This window comes from Chroicocephalus ridibundus, chromosome 2 (genome assembly GCF_963924245.1).
Source record: "Chroicocephalus ridibundus chromosome 2, bChrRid1.1, whole genome shotgun sequence".
Lineage (NCBI taxonomy): Eukaryota > Metazoa > Chordata > Aves > Charadriiformes > Laridae > Chroicocephalus > Chroicocephalus ridibundus.
Window position 1 is genome coordinate 9,252,565 of NC_086285.1, and position 20,739 is coordinate 9,273,303.

At 43.5% G+C, this 20,739-nt stretch overlaps 1 protein-coding gene across 5 annotated transcripts in view; it reads left to right on the top strand.

The window, feature by feature from the left end:
• Window positions 1-20,387, top strand: part of DPP6 (dipeptidyl peptidase like 6) — a 569,379-nt gene extending 548,992 nt beyond the window's left edge. For all 5 annotated transcript variants that reach the window (XM_063324395.1, XM_063324396.1, XM_063324393.1 and 2 more), the window contains exons 17-26: window positions 2,522-2,569; window positions 6,121-6,219; window positions 8,869-8,938; window positions 10,919-11,113; window positions 11,856-11,910; window positions 12,830-12,935; window positions 13,800-13,858; window positions 16,361-16,433; window positions 16,533-16,606; window positions 18,162-20,387. In XM_063324395.1, the coding sequence (XP_063180465.1) occupies window positions 2,522-2,569; window positions 6,121-6,219; window positions 8,869-8,938; window positions 10,919-11,113; window positions 11,856-11,910; window positions 12,830-12,935; window positions 13,800-13,858; window positions 16,361-16,433; window positions 16,533-16,606; window positions 18,162-18,308 (926 nt within the window). In that variant the 3' untranslated portion in view covers window positions 18,309-20,387. The remainder of the gene's footprint in view (window positions 1-2,521; window positions 2,570-6,120; window positions 6,220-8,868; window positions 8,939-10,918; window positions 11,114-11,855; window positions 11,911-12,829; window positions 12,936-13,799; window positions 13,859-16,360; window positions 16,434-16,532; window positions 16,607-18,161) is intronic.
• The last annotated feature ends 352 nt before the right edge of the window (window positions 20,388-20,739 follow it).

Sequence of the window (20,739 nt, forward strand, 5' to 3'; positions counted from 1 at the left end):
TCTGGGACTGCGGGGAAAAAGCAGGGGAGATTTTATAAATAAATATGGTCAGCATATCAATGTATATTGGTAGTAGAAAGGTGAATTCAGCTAAATCCTGGTGAGTAAAACACAGTTTTCCTCTGTGCATTACACTCACTTAGCTGCAGTCAAAGAAAACGGCGCAAACAAAGGAATGGGATTGTTAGTGAAAATTCTCGATTACTAGGAAACAAAAGTCGGGCTGCCATATCAGTCAGCTTAATTATAAATAAAACCTTTTTCTGCCTCTTCTCTGTATGCCTAAGGTCTACATTAAACACTCTTGGTTGTATGCGATGGGATGTGGTTTCTTGGCAGCACGGGGAAAACCGTTGACACAATTATACCGCCTTAAAGTCTTTCTTGCTCCCAAGGACTTATGCCACTTGCCGAACCAGCACGGATGGCTCGCAGTAACCCGTTTTTGTTGCCATTTGTGCGTGCACCGTCAGTCACAGCATTTCAGGGGCAGTTTCTCAGCCAGCTGGTGCACACGACTGGTGATCACGCAGGATTTGCTTGTAGTTGGAAGGATTCAAGAGATCTTAAAAGGGCTTGAATGTCAGTGAACATCAAGCCTCTTTAAGCTGTCTTAATGTTGAAGCTTAAAAAACACAGGGTTTTTTGATATTCAATGTAGTTCAATGTGGCCTGTCTGCCAGCAGCATGCCACCAGGTTGTCGGAGCCCAAGAAAGTAGGAAACATGGTTTCTAACAACTTTTCCTCCATGGGTCTTTTGAACAGATGGTTCCAAATTTTGCCATCCCCACCAGCTGCACACCCTCATTTCATACTAAGTTTGAACTGGAAATACAGTATATACAAAAGAGAAGTGCTGTCACGAAGACTGGTGACACCACACCTCAAATACTGTGTTCAGTTTTGGGCCCCTCACTATAAGAAAGACATTGACGTTCTGGAGCAAGTCCAGAGAAGGGTAACAAAGCTGGTCAAGAGTCTGGAGCACAAGTCTTATGAGGAGCGGCTCAGGGCGCTGGGGTTGTTTAGTCTGGAGAAAAGGAGGCTGAGGGGAGACCTTCTCTCTCTCTACAGCTACCTGAAAGGAGGTTGTAGGGAGGTGGGAGTTGGTCTCTTCTCCCAAGTAACAGGTGATAAGACAAGAGGAAATGGCCTCAAGTTGCACCAGGGGAGGTTTAGATTGGATATTAGGAAAAAATTCTTCACTGAAAGTGTTATCAAGCATTGGAACAGGCTGCCCAGCGAAGTGGTTGAGTCGTAGATGTGTAGATGTGATGCTTAGGCACATGGTTTTGTGGTAACTTGGCAGCGTTAGGTTTACGGTTGAACTTGATGATCTTGAGTTTCTTTTCAAACCTAAATGATTCTACGAGTCTGTGAGTCTATAACCTGTGATCTTCACCCACACACAGTGTGGGAGCCCTCTGGTCGTGCTGTTGGGATCTTTGGTGGGTGTATGGATGGTCGTTCCCCAGCTGTTCACTTTTGCTGCTGCTGCACCCTATCACGTTACAGGGAAAGGGAAGGAAAGTAAGATAACCAGTGTCTCTGAGGTTAAGAATTAAGCGTTTCATCATTGCAGTGCTTCTTTCACCTTCTGGAGCAGAATTGTCAAACTCATTGGAAGAGCTACGAACAGGTATGGCAGCAACGTACAAGTGGCTGTACTGGTTCAGACTGAAGCTCGTCTTGGCCCAGCATCCTGTCCCCAAGAGCTGTCATCAGGTGACAATTGAAAAACAGAGAGAAAGAATCTGACAACTACAAAATGAACATAATCTCATGTGCCCTCCCATTTTCCTATTAGTCAGACACTTGGTGAATTTCTGGACAAAGGGTTGAACCCAGACCACTGCGCTATGGACTATAGCACCCTACAGCATCCTGTGCTGAAGACTGTCGGATCCTGTGGGAAAGCCTACGGCATCCTAAAGACTGTAGCATCCAACGGCAGCGAATTCTGTCGTTCGCTCATGTGCATTGCATAGTAATGATAATCCTCTTTGTGTAATACTGACTGATTTCAATACCCAAATGCTTCATTTTAAGACAGCATATGTGGCCTTTTCTAGTGTGAGAGACAAACTGGTGTTTAATTCATTTGAAAAAAAAAAAAAAAACAAACAACAAAACCAAAACATTTGCAAAACAGCAACAGTTATCCATAGCATACAAAATGTAAATGCTTTGTGCTGTGATGTTTGGGTGTCATTAGAATAATTTTAAAAGCAAGTGATTTAATTGTGTTTGTGCTAATTATAATGTTTACAAATTAGGGAAAGATGCATTTAGTGGTCCGTTGGGAAAGGGCTTTGAAACCTCGCAAGTCTTCGAGTCTACAGTACTGTCATTTATTCATAGACTCTTTCTAATACCAGGGTGATTTGCTTTTTAGATTACTCTTGCATGGAAAGTGAGTCTCGGGAGTCTTCAGCTCCTTGGAATTCAAAACCAGGTTCACGTGAGTCTGCGTGTGCTTCGGCAGATATTTAACCAAGTTCTTTTCTTCTTCTTTTCAAGGTCCCCGAGTCCCGATGGTGACCGTTCACAACACAACCGATGCACAGAGTAAGAATGGGCTTGAGCCCTGCAATTCTTCAGAGAAACGTAGCCAGGCAGGACGCTGAGATGTAGCTGCTCTTTGGTAAACTTAGACTGGCAGGAGCCCAGACTCTGCCTAAAGACGAGTCTTCTGCAAGTCAGAGGGACTTGCAGAGCTGTTGTGCTGCCGTCACGTACCCCATTTCTGTTTGGAGTATGAAGACAGTGGTTTGGGCAGGATGTTTGTTATCAACTTTCTTAAAAACTGCACGGTCCAGATATCTCTCTCTCTTTTTGTTAGTCTTTCACAAATATTAATTTACATCGTAGTCAAAAATAAGAAATATTTACCTTAATCTACGATTTTCCTACAAAAATGACGCTGATATAGATTAACGGGTTGAAAGAGATAACACAGAGGAGTGAGGCCCACAAGTTGTACCTCTGCCTGGTTTCCTGATCTATTCAAGGGGACTGTAGCACTTATTGTTTGGTAAGGTTTTTCCGTGCTAATGATTCACACCTACACCGGTGTGAAACTGGAATTATTCCAAATACATACTTTTTTCTCCCCCTCACAATCCTTGGCACTGGCTGTAGCCGTTGCCAGACTGGTTAGGACTCCCTGTAGAGTGCCTGTAGAGTGCAATCCCAAATTCTGATTGAATTTTTTAAAAACAAATTTAAAATCAGATTTGTGGCATATTGTACCCTTTGCCATTAAAATAGAAATACTCGGTAGTGTTCCATCTAGTGTCAACAGTGTCCAATATTGTTAATGAAATGTATTGTACATTTAACTCTAATTTATCCCTCCATTGTTTTCCATAATTTTTTTTCCAATTAAAATGTTCCTTTGCAGAAAAAAAGACATGCATAAAATTTAGCAGCATCCTGGAACAAGTTAAATAAAACAATATACTGCTGCATGACTCTTCTGTAAGGGCAGCGAGAGAGATCTTTGCTGCCAAAGCAAAGCAGCACAATGTACCCTGGACCACAGCTTAGGCCATCTGCCATCATCTTGCTTTCAGGATGACCATGAGATAAATATTTCATTTCCTCGTGGCTCAGTTTCCCCACTGGTCTATAATTTCTGGATAAAAGTGCCGTGACGGAGCGGACTGATTTTGCTGTCCAGAGGAGGGCTCTCGCTGTGGAGCCAGGGTTATTGCTGCTGGCAGTAGTGGGCTGGGGGTATAGCTCCATGTGCCGGTCTGGTCCCTTGTGAAACTACTTCTGCTGTAGACGCGTGAAAGTTGGCACTTGTAGCTTTTCTGGTCTACAGAAATACAAGAAATTGCTTTTTAAAGTAATAATGAGAGAAAATTGCAAACTCCTGGCTTTTCAGTCTCTCTGCGCCAGTGACCACTCGTATCTCGGTCTGTGCACAAGGGCGTATCAGCTCTTCTTCTCCCCAGCAGAGACCTGGGCTTGGTGGTGCCTTGGCTGAGCCTAACTCCAGAGCATCCCTGGTGATGCCCACAAGGCTCTCCAGCCCACAGAGGCTGTTGCCGCAGGGCCAGGAGAGATACCTCCGACCTGCAGCTCCAAAGCCGCTTTCTTTTTTCCCCCCCTTAAACACAATACCTGAATTTTACCATAGACCTGGAGACGGCTGACTGGCTGTAACAGCACATGCCGCATAGCGCTCTCATGAGCTGTGTTATAGCCGCCTGTATAGTTTTATAAAATACTTTTAGGTGAATAAAGTGAGAGATACTATAAAACAGGAGCAGCAAATGAAGGGCTTGAAAAAGTAACATAAAACACGCTGAGTCTAGTTTTATTTTGACAGATATATATGTGTAGCATTTATCACATAGAGAACTCGATCTAGTCATGCACAGAACACATCCCCTACTGAAATTCATGATTTTCTGCGTATGATTAGCATTTCCCCTGGTTCCTTTTTCCCCCCTCATTCTTTTGCTTTTGAATAAAGGGCAAATGACAGTTGCATGTTACTGAATTTACTTATTTAATATGAGCCCATTACTCTATAAAGGGAGTTTGCCTCTGTATTCTGCAATAATCTGATAATAGTGAGTTGCACTGAATATTATAGCGTGCTTACATTTAATTAAGCAATGACCATTTGTACTCCACAGACCCAAGCTCCCTGTGGTCCTAAAGCAGAAAAGAAAGTCCTTTAGGAGATATGCCAATCTTTTTTATTTCCTCCACAGTCTTCCTGGCTTTCTGTGAATGCAATTATATGAACAAATAAAACGGCTTGACTAAATTCCCCTACGTAGCAAGCCCCTTTCTGCTGATAAAGCTACTTGTGTGTGCCGTAATTAAATGAGAATCTTAATATTTAACTAAACGTAATAGGCTGTTGCTTTGGCACTTTTGTGGGGGTTGCGGTTTCAATAGAGATGAGCCAAGCTTTTCAGAAGCAGGGTGAATGGTCATTGAATCAATACGCTATTGCGGAAAGATCTGTGAAATGTATTAACTGGGAAGGGCACGTTTTTGTGCTGTGCCTGCCTGTTCAGCAGAGGTGGGCAACGAGAGCATGGTAATTGGGTACCGTAAGTATGATTTGAGGAGCTGGGGTTACACATCTGTTTGTCAGCGTGTCGCAAAAGGGAAGTTAAAGTCAAGGAAACACGCAATTTGGTGCAAAACCTCAAACTCTCCTTGGGTTCCCATGGCAGAGATAATGCCCTGGATCCCTGTGGTTCAAACCCAGCCTGATGCCATGGGGATGAGCACTGCAATGGGCTCCCCAGGCCAAGATTCATTGCCACCACAGTGGGATCCCCCCCAGCCCTTGAATTCCTCCCCCACGGGGCTCAGGAACCTCACCATCACCAGGAGACATTTCCCACCGTCTAGGACATACAACCTGAAATGTCTCCTAAAGATGGGCCCTTTCCTTACCAGCTGGGAAGGACTTGCTCTTTCTGATGTTGGAGGTGGACGCTTTTTCTAGAAGAGGTTCAGCAGTTAGAGCACATGGCCAGGATGTGGGGAATAAAGGTTAAATCCTGGGAAGGACAAAGGAATCCTCAATTTCAGTCCCGGAGTCCCTGGGTAAGACACACAAGCAAAATTAACAATTCTTGAAACACTCTGAAAGCCAAAACGGCTCCAAAACCTGACGCTGCAGGTCTGTATGATCTTTGTCCACTCTTCTCTCCCCGTGGCTTTCCTTCTCATGGATTTTCTCTTGTGTAGCAGCACAGCCTTGGTCTGAAGCCCTCCACAGTCTCCTCCATTTTCCCATCTATCATGTGTAACTTGGGCACAGACCTCAGGACTTCTTCATTTGCTATCTAGCTTTGCATGGGAGTGAGATGTCTAACCGGGACCAATAGTACTGCCTCAACACAGGTCACGTTCCCATTTGCTGAATCAGCTGAATGTCACTGATTTCAGGAATACAGCTTTTTGCCAACGCACAGCCTGTGAGGGGTTTCAAAGACTTAAGCGAATTAGATTTCTGTGAGGACTGGAAGGGAATCGGTAAAGAAACTTGTGTTACAAATATTAAGGTGGCTATCAAATGTTAAAATGCTTTTTCACAAACGATGCCAAAAGGTTTTGTGATCTTGTCCTTCTTCTTTCAGAAATTTTTGAGCTGGAGGTAAATGAAAATGTGCAGCTGACTGTAAGTGACAGGCAAATGCCTAAGGTAGAATACATGGAAATCAAGATAGACGATTACAGTAAGTAGTACTCTTCCTCTCTCCTTTATTTTCCTTTTTCTTTTTCTTATTCACTGCTATTGCTGTGAAACGATACAGTCGTCTTGGCTAGACTGGCAGGAGGAAAAATGACTTTGGCTCTCAATAAACTCGCACAGTTTGCAAAGCACTCTCTTAGGACGTGCTACACAAGGAGGTTATAACAGAGACAGGATTTGATGACAATGCAGCTGAAGAAAGGAAAAACGGTAGGGTTGTTTCTTTTTTTTTTTTTCTTTCCCTTTAAAAATTTTCTCTGTAGAGGAAAAGCCACTGCAGGAGATGGCACGGTGTGGTGGTGCCCCCATTGTTCAGGGAATTTGCCCTAGCAGGAGTGGTGTGTTATTTGAGATGGGTTTAAAGTGGGATACTGTGTGTGCTTGCTGGCTGCAGCAGCAGCCGCCTTTCAGTGTACAATACTGAGCTGGGGTGAGTGAAGATGACTCACCAGCGTCTGCCCATCGGAGTCGCTCAGGATTCTTTGAGAAAGCAATATCGTTATATAGGGTTGGGGAAAAAAAACAACTTTAAGAGAAAAGCCAAAAGAGATTTCACCTGGAGGAAAGACGGCAGAAACTTGGAGTAGTTTATATCCACAGATGGTGCATTATTTGTACCACTTGTGTAATTGTTCCCCACACATCTATGTGCCAAAGAGGACAGAGAGAGAGAAAAGCCTAATGGCCAAAAGCCAAAGTTTAAGAATTTTCTGCCTGTCTCTGTACTTGTACCTGAAACAACCTAAAGCCTGCAGGAAGGATGGGGAGGGACTCTTTATCAGGGAGTGTAATGATAGGACGAGCTGTAATGGCCTCAAACTGAGAGGGGAGATTTAGATTGGGTATCAGGAAGAAATTCTTTACTGTGAGGGTGGTGAGACACTGGCACAGGTTGCCCAGAGAAGCTGTGGATGCCCCATCCCTGGAGGTGTTCAAGGCCAGGCTGGATGGGGCTTGGAGCAGCCTGGTCTAGTGGGAGGTGTCCCTGCCCAGGGCAGGGGGGTTGGAACTGGCTGATCTTTAAGGTCCCTTCTGACCCAAACCATTCTGTGATTCTGTGATCTTACCTATATGTGTAAAATCAGAGTTGTGCGATGGCTCCCAAAAATCCCAGTTTATGTCTATGGTGTCAACTCTAAAAAAAAACAAAACAACAACCCAAGACCCTGGGTTTAAAGTACGACCCATAATTTTTCCCGTACCAAAAAGGAGTGTACCACTCAGATGGGATGCAGTGAAATGAAAGCAGTGAGGTGTGAGGGATGGCAGGCTCCTGATTTCAACCATTGCCAAGCGTTACAAAACATGAAGCAAAGAAAGGCTGAGAGACAGTTGCCGTTTGAAAAGGATCATAACGGCCCCAAAATGTTCTGCTTGCCGCATGGGCATTAGGAACACAAACCAGTGCATGAAATAACAAGAAGAGATGTGCATTTCCAGGCCCTATGGGCAGGAAAAGATGGGGGAAGAGCCTGTCACAAAAATCATGTCTATCCCCACCGCGAGCCAATTTGTAGTGGCACTGGCAGATTATTAGGAATAACTCAGCTTGATGCTAAATTTCTTAACTGCAGGTATCACTGAAATGTGATTCTGGTCATTTAACCTAAAACTTATATGTGTGTGTGTAATAAATACAAGGTGGCCGCAGCCGTGTGGCTGTTCTTCTGTGCTCTCCCTGTATTTCCAAAGCTTTGGGCTTTACAGCCTTGGGAACACTGCACGTGCTTCTTAGTTATATTTAAAGTCAAGCGATGGCCTTTTTGGCTGTCCCTGGGCCATTGATCCAATTTGCAGCTATTAGCATTCAGATGGAATAACTAATTAGGCGGAGTGTCAGACAATGATTGCAAAGCAAACCACTTAAAACCGCACGGTTAATCTGTGTATTAATCTACTGAAAATGCTCCTAATACCGATTTAATTGCTGGGCCTTTGCTAATCTGGATTGTAGTTAACGTTTTAAAAATAAATGTGTCCTCGTTAATACGGAAAGCGTTTGTATGGCAGCGTTTTTGGCTATTGATACGAAGCCATAGGAAGCAGTTAAATGAAGCTTTGGTGAGCACGTCCCCCACTTCCCTTGGTTCAGTACCAGCACAACGGCGGGGGCTTCGGCACGGTTACCTCCTGGTTTACAGCAAAATTAAGCCCTCTGGAAGTTAGGATTAAAATACATGTTTCTCTATCCGTCCTCACACTGTTATAGCAAAATAATCCTATTCTTTCCCCCAGCCACCATGTATAATTGGGTTTTAAATTATCATTTTCATCAACGATTTTCCCTCTCTTCTGCTGCCCTGAAATATTGATTTCTGGCTGCGTCACTCATCCAGCTGCCAAAAAAGAAAATTATAGCTATTGCCAGATGTTAATTGAATGCCGTAAAAGTGATGCATGACTGAACAGCTCGCGCTGTACTCCCCATTTACATTTCTTGTCACCTCGGCTATCATAATATGGCTCTTTTCTTTGACAACATCTGTGTTCCTAAGGTGTTATTTACCAGTGCAACTGATGAAATGCCATTTTGTCCCTGCTCAAAAGTGGCCAAAACACCAGAAAAATCTATTAGAGTTATGTCAGCGTCCCCACACTGAAGACATGCTGTTATTTGTTGTTTTTTGTCTAGAATTGCCAATGCAGATCTTAAAGCCAGCAACCTTTTCGGACACCGCGCACTACCCCTTGCTTTTGGTTGTGTAAGTTCTCGCTCGTCCTTTTCTTTCTGTTATTAGGGCAGCATGTAAAACCTTGGCCATGATCAGAGCCTTTTAAGATGTTTTTTACAGTGAGTGCCAGACCGCTTTAGCACATAAGTCCAGCACGTTGGTCCCTACACCCCGTCCCACCTTGGAGCTGGGAGAGGCTAGATGGAGGTCCCTTCTCTCCTGTGTTTGAGCCAAGGGTTTCAGCTCTCAGGACGGTGCCCTAGTGAAGCCCAGCTGAGTAAATTGTAGGATTTTGTAAGGTTGTCCCAGGTACACTTGCAATTCAATAATTTTGAGGGCAGAAACATGAGGGGGAGGAATAAAAGATGGACGTTGACTTTCTGTCCCAGTGCTTAGGGCCCTCACCCTGCGCTTAACGGGTAGTTTTAGAGTGGGATGCAGTCAGCCTTACTACAGCTTAAATTTTAGATGCCCTCATGCAGCAATCCTTCCCATGTAAATGCCGATGTTCCCTGAAGTGACAGTAAAGAGAAAGACAGAAACCTTTGAAGATCTTCACAACGTTAGCATTTATATTAGGTAGATAGGATTTCCTCCTGGCAAGCATAGCAGATGGGTATTGCTTTATGCAACATTTAATAATAATAATACACATTACTGAGTTTTTTCTGGCAATTTGAAAAGAAACTGGGGGAGGGAAGTCACTGACCTTGGAAGAACCTGCTTGGCCCTGTCTGCGTCCCACTGCGTCGCTTGCTCCCTGCCAGGGAACCCCCCACGAGAGAGAAGCCTCATCCAGAAGTGATGAATGCCTGATGAATGCCTGAGCGCCATCCTGCACATCCCTCCACGAAGGACAAAAACACTGCAATAAGCATGTCGTTACATCACAAAATTACTGCGGAGAAAATGTACTTCATTATACAAGTGCTTGAGGAAGATTGGTACTCATCAAGCTAACAACACTTGATTAGGCTGCCTCTGAAGCTGGATGTGCCTGTGTCTCGCTTGAATAAATGCAAATGACTGAAGTCACATGCACATTAAAGTCCTATAGCGAGTTGCCTGATCCCTCCAAGAGCCCCAAAAAAGACAAGAAGTAGATGGAAGCGCCAGTGGCTCTACAGTAATCCCAGTCCTAAAGTATTACTTATCATCATCATCATCATCATCTCTTGATTTTTCTGAGCTGTCTGGTGAAGTGGGGTCAATATTTCTTGAGAGAGTTCCCCTGTACAGGATCGGACCCTAAGCAGAAGGGTGAAGAGGGAGTCTTGCCCATCTCTTCCCTTTACCCACCAATTTTGGGCCAACCTGGGCATTTTTAAGCTGTTAGTTTTATCGCTTTCGAAGTGTCCTTTCCCTCTGCACTTGTGTGAAGCAGTGGTGACAGAAGGGATTGACAGCTCCATCTACAGCCACTCTGGAGAACCCCGTGGGAGAAGGAAGGTCTGGGCTGGGTGAATGGAGGCAGTAAATGAAAGCCCAGTGCTTGACAGTAAAGGAAAGGACGATGGATGTCTGCAAGCTTCATCCATCATATTTTGGCAGTGCCAGAGCACCTCAAAGCCAGGCTCCTCACAGAAATCCCTCCACCAGAAAAATGCCTGTAGAAAATAGCTATAGATTAGAACAGGCATAAATGGGGGACAACCAACTGACCTCTGCGTCGCTGCCCTGGTTTAGTCACAGGAGGAATCCTGCCCAGTTAGTGATGAGCTTGCTAGGTTTGATCAAAGTTCAGCTTAGCGCAGCGATAGTTGCTGTGCAAGGAGGGAGCGAGAAACCAGACTGCAGCTTCCACCCCAGCCTCAAAACCCATCCCACGCAACCAGCCTTCCCCCCATCATGGTTGCAGACACTGGTCTCCCCTTCTTGAAATCTACCCTGCCTTACAATGCATGGGGAGATGCCCGTCCCCATCGCCACCACAAGCTCGCGGCCCCGGGGAGGGCGTTTGGGCCATGCTTGGTGCTGTTGCCTTTGGCTTGATGCCTGTTTCTGTTTCAGAGATGGGACGCCCGGCAGCCAGATCGTAACGGAGAGGTTTGAGGTGACGTGGGAAAGCGTCATGGTCAGCTCTCACAACGCCATCGTGCTGAAGTTCGACGGCCGCGGGAGTGGCTTCCAAGGCACTAAGCTATTGCACGAGGTTAAGAGGAGGCTGGGCCTTTTGGAAGAGAAGGATCAGTTGGAAGCCGTCCGGTGAATGACACTGTTATTGAAGAAATTAATTCATTACTGATAATTAACCCAAGGCTGTCATTAGTCCTGGTTGCTTTAATGGTGTGTAGGGTAGGGCAAGGAGATGGGAGGGAAGGACAATGCAGTCATACAGCTGGGACCAAGTGATGGCATGTGAGAGAGAGCTTATGCCAGCCAGAGCAGAGGGAGGAAAACAAGCCTTAAACAGAGATGAATTAGAGCACACTTATCTGTATCACGTGTTCAAAGCCTATTTATTTTTAGCTCTGTACAGTCATACAGCTACAAACAAGTAAGCTTGAATACCAGCTCTTACATTATTTTTTTTGCTGGCCTGGTAGTTGAAAAAAGTCCATCTTTAAACCCTTAAATTTTTTAAACGAGAAAAAACTGTGCAAAACCCTAAATGTCAAGTCATGTCATATCACAGAATATTGCTAGATTTATTCTGCACGTAATCACGCTAGAAACACTATCAGAGGAGTGCAATAGCATCAGCTTTATTATGACTTTGAGAGGTAGTGCAGGTTATTTGTTACCGTTGCTCGGTCAGATCCAACACAACAGGTCGCAAGATTAAATCGAACAGAGGCTCATGTGCAAGCAGCGTGTAGCAGCGTGAATTTAGATTGCCTACATTGTTTTTCTGCGGCCACCCCAAATTCAAAAAAATCACACTGTGTTTGCTATATCTCAGGGAAAAACATTTTTAACCCGTTGTTTCTCCTCTCTCATGTTCTAGGACAATGCTGAAGGAGCATTACATTGATAAAATGCGAGTCGGTGTGTTTGGGAAGGTAACGTTTTCCCGTTGTTCCTCCATGCTCTTCTAGTTGGCTGATGTGGCTAAGCAGCTGAGCTAAATCCTGGTTTACTGAATATGTCGCTGGTGACTTTTTTATTATTATTTATTTTTGAGATAGACTGCTTCTTGTTCAGAGATGTTAAAGATGAAAGCTTTCGTTTTATCAATGTATTTGTCAATGGTGGCGGGTTTTTTTTAATTAACTTCCAAGTGCAGAAAGTGACTATTTGTCAGAAAAGAGCTGTCAGAGAATTAATTATTTTTTCCCCCTGCAAACTTTCATTTCATTTTCATCTTGTCCCTTAAGGCCTGCGGGAATGTGTGTAGACCTAGCTCGTGTCGTACAAATGTACAACAACAATATTGATTTCTGAGGCTGATTCGCACCACTGTGTGTGCCCGGCCGGGAAACTGCAATTGCAAAGTGCACACAGTTTGAAATGAGAATGGGACCGCGAGTGGAAATTGTTTATTGCGGGAGATACGGGCAGAGAGTGGGCGAAGAGATCTGCACATACAGCAGCATCTCTGCGGGGAATTGTTTCACAGGCTGACAGCAGACGCTGAAATTGTGATGTTCATTTTAAATAGTGAAAGACTGGGGTGATATTTTGGAGAGGTAACGTATCTGACCAGACCTACAGCCATAAAGTGGGATGGAAAGAGGCGAGCTCTTGGGCACTTAATCCTCCTGCCTTCAGGAGAGTGCAATGAGTATAGATCTCATCTTCAGACGCATCTGCCAGAGCCAGGGAGATGTCCCTTGTTTTGTGCTTTTTCAGGGTAAGGTGTTAAAGGTGCTATAATGGCCGAGAGTTTACTGCAAGGTCTCATCTGCCGTGTTTCTGTACCCAAAAGCAGCAGCGCCCCACGGCAGGACTGCTGATACCCCTGCCCTCTTTGTGTTCCAGGATTACGGCGGCTACCTGAGCACTTACATGCTTCCAGCCGGCGAAGAGAACCAGGTGTTCGCCTGTGGAGCTGCTCTTTCCCCGCTGACAGACTTCAAGCTATATGGTAAATGCCATCCCAGAGCTCACAGACGCTCTTGCTGACCACAAATGTTTCAGCCCTGACCTTTCCCAGTTATCTTCTCTTCCTTCCCTAAGATCCTGCCTATTTTGTATTGTGTGTCTTCTTAGGACCAGCCATAAACCCTTTTTCCCTCCTCGAGCAATTTTGCTGGCACCAGTGGGACCAGCCATGGTGGTCAGAGTAACCAAATAACTTTTGTTACTCACTGCTTTTAAATAAAGGAGGATTGCCTCTAAACCCCCCCCAGCCTCTGACACCAACCTGCATCAGCGCCTTGAACATGCCTCTTTCTTGCCTGGACCATCCATCCATGGGAGCTGTGGTCCAGTCTGCCCGCCTCGTCCTCTCTCTGCTGGCAATACGCCACTGCGCGTAGTGGTCCTTTCTCTCAGGGACACCAGTTCCCTTTGCACTTAGAGAAAACCAGGGGACTGCCGTGAGAGTCAGCGGTGTTAAGCCAGTTTTCGGGTCCTGTACAGTTATCCCTGAGACCAGCGGGATCTTGCAGTAAACTGTTGATGGAGACGGCCCGGTGTGAAAGGAGAAAGGGACACAACATGATAGTGTTCTTCCTCTTCTCCTCTCATGTCTTGGTTGCGTTAAGGAAAAAAAAAAAAAAGGCTCTTTTGTGACTTATTTAGAAACCATAAGTACGTGGTGATAATGAAAGACTGTAGTATCATACATATTCTTAGTGCGTTTTCAAAAACTTTTAGAAATATGTCCTGTGTAACTAAGGCAATGCGAGAAAAGAAGATCCTCTTTAGCATTTGAAATATTTGACTCTGAAGCACCAGGGTACTCACTCATGACTGAAAGAGATGTTTTCTTCTTTTTCTTTTTAAGCTTCAGCCTTTTCTGAAAGATACTTGGGCTTGCATGGAATCGATAACAGAGCATATGAGGTAACTGCATGGACGCTGCATTTCCCTGACAAAATGTGAACAGGGTTTTAACTCTTCCTCAATGTGTTCTCTTTTGGGGAGGGAAAAAGGATATGCAAGATGGACTCACTAATAAGACAGACTATATTTAAAAGCCAGCAAGGTGTCCTTCAGCCTGCTTACTGCTTTTGTTGTCTTAATAGTAATGATGGATACGGTTTTTACTGATTAACCTTCGCATCTGCCTCTCTAAATTGGGTAAATACAGTTATTCCAGTTTTACAGATTGAAAGAGCTGAGGCTGAGTGACTCAGATGTGCCCAAGTGGACACAATGTCATGACCTCCTTTAAAGTTCATCCCAATAGTCTTGCCACTTTGATTCTCTCTGAGGTATAATTTTTGACCCAAAGTCAAGTGAAGCTCAGCTTCTCTTGGCTTTGTCAAAGTAAGCACGGCTGTGATATTTCAGGTAGGCAGAACTCTGTGCCAGAGTTGAGCAGGACACGGAAAAGGAGACACGGCACCGGTTAACGAGGACATTTTTTGATACGCATGATGAGATCAGTTGGTTCATGTCTTCTTTCCTTCAATTACTTGGAGGAAGAAACCTAATAAAGAATAGTCACACAAACAAAATTTGTTATATAGAAAACGTTGTTAAGCCTACTGAGCCTTGTCTTCAGCTAGAAGACATGAAGGCAGCATAAGTTTGAAACTGTTTTCTTACAGGGAAGGCAGGTAGCACCCCATGCCCCTGCCGTGGAAGCCTTCCTGGATGTCTAAATACTGAGTTCATTGTCTCTCAGGTTTTGTACTCATGATCTCTACATCATTGCAAACTCTTTTGATCCTTTTAGAAATTTGAAGGCAGGTCAGTAGAGGTGAAAGCAAGGGAAAATATTCCAGAAATTAGAGCGTTGTATTGCCACGCGCTCTTTGTGCATCGAAAAGCTGACCTAAGCAAGTAGAGGTACTTTTGGTTGATTTGGAATTAACTGCTAGGAACAGCACCTGAGCTCTCTGCAGAGCATGACGCTTCTCTGGGTACGCTTCCCTAACTGATACACGGTTCCTACATGACACGGTTGAACTATGAATTGCTTAGGGAGAAGAACTGCTCCTAACCTGTGGACCAGACATGAACTTTATGCAGGTCACATAATTCAAGACTTGCTGTAGACTCCAAAAAAGCTGTATTGTCGTGTGGTAGGTTACAACTGAGGGAGCAGAACAGAAGGAGCCATACAGGGAGAGAACAGAATGGAAGAAATGTGCATACAGCATCACAAGACTTAAGCATCACAGCCAGCAATGTGAGGGTGAGAGAACTCGTTAATGAAGTCTAAAAGTAGAGGGAAGATCAGAGGGCACCCTTGCAAAATTTGCAAACACTTTCTAAGTCCATACAGTGTGTGGAGCTGCAAGAAAGCAAGAACAGACCTGCATGCACCAAAATTTCTAAAAACTTGCCTTTAGCACCAAGGAAATGCGCAGGGCCACTTCTAATGTTCAGACTTGCTTTATCTTTTAAATGAGGAGAGATACTCATAATCTGTAATGTAACGTGACAGTAACCATATCTTAATAATACATGCCAATGTTTTTAGCCGGCTTATTTGACCTCCATAGCCAGGCATGGAGGGTCCTGTTGGTGTTGGAGATGCACTTGTCTGTCTTCCGTGGAAACCACGTGGGAAGATGAAAACAGACATAAAATAGGATTGATACAGGGGTGTCTTAACTGAAAAATGCACTAAGTCATGTAAATGAATGAGAGCTAGGGCACGTGCACTTAAACAGTGAAGGAAACAAGAATTTAAGTTGAGACAGCTATCATTCCCTGCCCCCCTTTGAAACAGTAACATCTGTGATTTGAGACATACGTTCCTTTTGCCACCCCAAGACTTTTTTGGAGTCTTTTGGAGTTTCCACGAGACTTGTATTCTTCTGAACAATGCAGCAAAAAGCGGAGAAGTCCTTGATTTCTCTTTCCCAGTAGCATTTGCAGTCACTCAGATTTGTATTTCCCCTGTGCATCTGCATGACAGTTGGGGGCAAAGGCATTCTCAGCAGTGGACACTTGAATTTAGTATCAGATCCTCCCCCGGGCTGTCAAAGCTCATTGAGGTTGGCTTTCAAACCATACCAAAGTCACTCCAGCTCTCTGAAGAGTCCTTAGGTGTATGCACCTGGGCATGCTTTTCATCGGTGTTTTGTATTCACTGAAAATTCACTTTGACATTTTCCATGTGTTCTGCAGTTCAGGCTTTTGGTGAACGTTATCAGAACAGACGAGGGTCTCTGGCCTCTTCCTGCTGCTGATACTGAGCCTGGAAGGACACGGTGGGGGTCTATTTTACCTCCAGAGTGATTCAAGTGGCCAAGAGAATATGCTGTGCCAGTGTCTGCTTGTTATCCTTGTGATGAAGTATCAAATGGAATTAAGCGCTTCTATTTTCTCCATATAAATTACTAGTTTCTAGCAAGATTTTTAATCTTATTGCAACCTTTACCTTCACAGATCACCAAATTAGCACACAGAGTCTCATTACTGAAGGAACAGACATTTTTGATCATTCATGCTACTGCTGACGGTAAGTTAGCCCATCATTTGAGCTCATTATATGTTTGGGATGGCTTTGATTTTTCTTAATTAAATTTGCCTCTTTAATGATTGTAATCTGTTTTTACAGAAAAAATCCATTTTCAGCATACTGCGGACCTTATCACACACCTAATTAGGGCAAAGGCTAATTACAGCTTGCAGGTACAGTATGTGTTTTCCTTTTTTCACATTTGAACAGTTATTTCCCAGTTTGAACTCAAACCGCTGTTTTGAAGCAAGCTTTGAAAGCCACTTGCAAACTCATCCTGGCAGTAGAAATAGCACCAGCATATAATGTACTCCCGTGCTTAATTGATACCAATATTTTGGCTTGGACAGTTGTTGAACAGTTACTAAATTACAGAAAATTAGGGTTTGAGAGAGACATATCTCTAAGGAATTGGTACCTGTTTACTTTCTTTGGGAACAACAGGCTAAATTCAGGATGACTTACAGGGAAACGGGGATCTAAATTAAATCAGCCAGAAAAGTTAAGGAGAGAGATGTCTCTTAAATCTGACATCCCGCTGCAAAGGGCGTGTTCTGGTCTGGAAAGCCCCTCTTTCTGCCAAATTACATCTCTGATTTGACGAATGGCCCACGTCCAAGTCATTAAAGCTTCCAAAATGAACCCATCCACCAGCCGTGGGGATGGTCCCTGACCTCTGCTGCATCTCAAGTCACAGCCAGGAGAGTGCAATTACCCCAGGATCGAACCATGCCAGGGACCATGCGACAGCTCACTGTAAAGACCGTGGTGTTGCAGTGCCCAAGTTCTACTAACACTTGATTTACTGAATACCAGCTCCCTCTGGCTGCATTTCTGCAGAGCTTCATGTGATGGGTATGCTCACTCCAACATTCTCCAAAGGCAGATAGGATGAAGCACAGACACAGGAGCTAAGCAATGAGCCCGGCATGGATTTCGTCAGCGCTACAATGACTGAGGTGCCCCTGCATATTTCCCAGTGCAGAAGCATTAGTACATTGGAGCTTGAAGGCACCAATGGGCTTGACACATGTCAAAGGTCAGTTGAGGACTGAATGGAGGGCTGAGGGATCTACATCTTGGATCAAGGTACTCAGAGCAGCACTGAGACACCTCAGTCCTGCCTGCAAGCATCCAGCCCTAGAAATTGATTTTTTCCCCCGTCAATATCCCATTCTAGACAACCCATTATGATCCTTTTGCATTCCTTCAACTTGTGCAGAAGTTATCTGTTCCATTTAAATAGAAAGTTGTGTTTAGACTATTTCATTTCTAGCTTCCCACATTTTTTCTATTGAATTACTTCTCCAGCAAGCTTTATTTCAATTTTTTACTTAATGACATTTTTTTCTTTAAAGCCCTCATTTTAGTCAGTAAAACCTAATGCCATTTCTCTCCACAGACTTGCACTGGTTTTTTTTTTACTTTTTACAAGGAGCAAGCACTGCTACTTGTAAGTGTAATCTGGTTCTGCTTAGCCTGAACTTGTTCAGAATGGAATTAAATGGAAAATCCTCCCCGAGAAAAGTTCCTTTGGAGGGAAGATGCAAGTCTGCGCTCAGAATGCTGTGGTGCCTGAATTACCCTGGACCTCATGTGCCTCTACGGGAAGACACACGGTGCTGAGGAGAAGCCGTGGGTTCACAGGCCAGCTTGAGCTGCGGATATGGGCGGTCAATCCTGAGACTTTAAGCTCCTAAAAGTGTGTGTTTTCTTGTTTCATTGCAGATTTACCCTGATGAAAGCCATTACTTTAGCAATGCAGCATTGGAGCAGCATTTGTACAACTCCATCGTCAACTTCTTCGTAGCATGTTTCCAAGTTCAGGACAAACTCCCAATAGCCCCACTGAAAGAGGAGGAGGACGACGATTAACCCTACTTGTCCGTGCTAAGCACAAGGCAGATCTCTCTAACAATATGCAACTGGATCATTTTCCTGAAGAAAGAGATGTTACGTTGTTAGCATGTATTTAAAGAAAACTGAAAGCAGCTCATCTGCTTTACTTGACAGCAACTCCTTCCTAAATGGAAGAACATGAAGCATGGTGAACTCAGCAGAAACTGCTGTCTGAAATTAATCCGTCACAACCAACATCTTCTTTTTCTTTGTTTTTTTTTTCTTTTTTTTTTCTTTCTTTTGTTTGCCACAAAGTGACTTCTAGCGTGAAAGTGGTAAGACATTGAACTTGAAGGAACACCCCAAGAAACCGCTTTGAGGACTGGAAGATTTAATGTCTCTTTGCATTCAAGCAATCAAGCAGTAACAGTGAAATCCGTCATCCATATTAAGGTCACTATAGTTAGCATCACACTGTGTCAAATAAAATCTGACCTAGTACATGGAAAAGATTATAGCACAATTATTTTGAAGAATACTGATTCATACATACTTGCCTGCTCTTTCCCATGTTCAGAAGGTTTGTCATTGATACAGGACATACAAATTCAATTGTACGAAATATGCTGTAGTTACACCGATCTTTACCTTCCTGTAATTATTTCTTAATTTTGTATAGATTTTACTTCTGTTTTCATTGGGTGTCATGCTTACCTTATTAGCTTCTCAACTTGTTCTGGATGGGGATAAAACATACACTAAATTAACCAACTCACTTTAGACCTTAGGGGTCTAAAGAGGCAAACGGGGGTTGAGGTACGCAGACATTAAAAAATCTATTAGAATAAAGCAAAGGAGAAATCACTCTCATGTCCCCGGCTTAGCCTTAGCCTGTAAGATCAAGTATTTTCTTTGGCAGCCTTGCAAAATATGCACATAAATAAGCTAAATCAGCTTTGAGATATTTTTATTGTACTATAGAAAAATATGCGACCGTCATGATTATTCTTTTTCTTCTTTTAGTGTTGGAACAGTTGGTTGGCAGCCAGTTGAGGAAGAGCTAGATGAGGCTATGGTAGCAGGAATTCGTACCAGATACTTCGCAGATCATCTCATAAAGCTGTTTAAACAGAACGAATGTGCAGAGATTTATTGCACATGCTGTCCGCGGCTTAGTTTTATTCCAGGTCAATGATTAGCACATTCCAAACATGTTTAATTATCTCTTCTGCTCAGACGAGTTTAGCCAGGCATAAAAGAAAAACAAAACAAAAAAAAAGGAGAATTTTTGCTTTAAAATATCTAACACTTCATTATAGCAGTGCAAAGCAACTTTTAAAACTTCTTGTGAAAACATTCAACCTTCAGAAAGAAATCCAACCTTCATTCACTTCCACTTCCTGTCTCATAATAATTTTGACTAGCGTCGCTCCTTGTAAAATATTCTGACCAAATGTACAGCCAGTATTAATACTGTATATTTCATTTTGTTGTATATAAAGGAATGTTAGTCAGTTATTCGTCAGGTCCCCGATCCAATATTAGTCTTGTGTTGAGCATGCATGCGATAACACTTCTTTGCTGATCAGGACTCTTTAGAAGTACTAGCTTGGAAATATAACAATTAATGTAATTTCTTTTCTTGTTTTGACAGCTTGAATGTCAATGCCGGTTTCTACTTTTTACATAGTACTGTGGGTAAACTCACATCCTGACAGCAATGATGATGTTTCCATTGTGTTCTTTAGTGCGTCTGTTTTGTTATGTTTATTTTAAGCTTTGAATGTTGGTTGTACTTTGACCATCATGAAATATATAATGATAAACCATAGAAATTACCTAGTTTGGTTTTGATTACCTTCTTTAATTTACAGTGCATCCACATTGTGTGAACAAGAACTACGGTATAAATCTGCTTTATCCGGCAAAACGCCAAATAGACAATAAGAATGCTGCGTGTCCAGATTTTGCTACACCGAGCAGGCTCAAAAGCCTGAAATGAACTTGACTTGAGAAATGTAAAAATCTGCTCTGTCCACAATCTTTTGTAGAAAGAACTTTAGGATGTGGCATGGTAGTGTTTGTTCATTCATGGAATAAAACATTATTTTACCACCCCGGTTGCTACTGCTGTTATTTAGTGTTAAGTACTCAAATAAGCATCGAGTGCTATTCCTGGTTGAACTGTGCCCAAAAATCCAGGGTGTAATCAGAAAAATGAGAACAAGGCTTCATAAAGAAATACATATCGCCATTTAGTCTTTACGTTGGTAAATGGTGACTGCTTTTGAGGAAAACATGAAGTAGCACAAAGTGGGTTCAATCCCAAAGTAGCAGTTCATGAGAAGACCCCTATCACCCTCTCGTCTTTGGTGAAAGTGTACCTTTCCTCCCTTTCTGCCTGCTGACCCCAGTGTTGGAATACTGACCTGGCACACAGGCTTCTTGAGGGCATCAGCCAGGCACG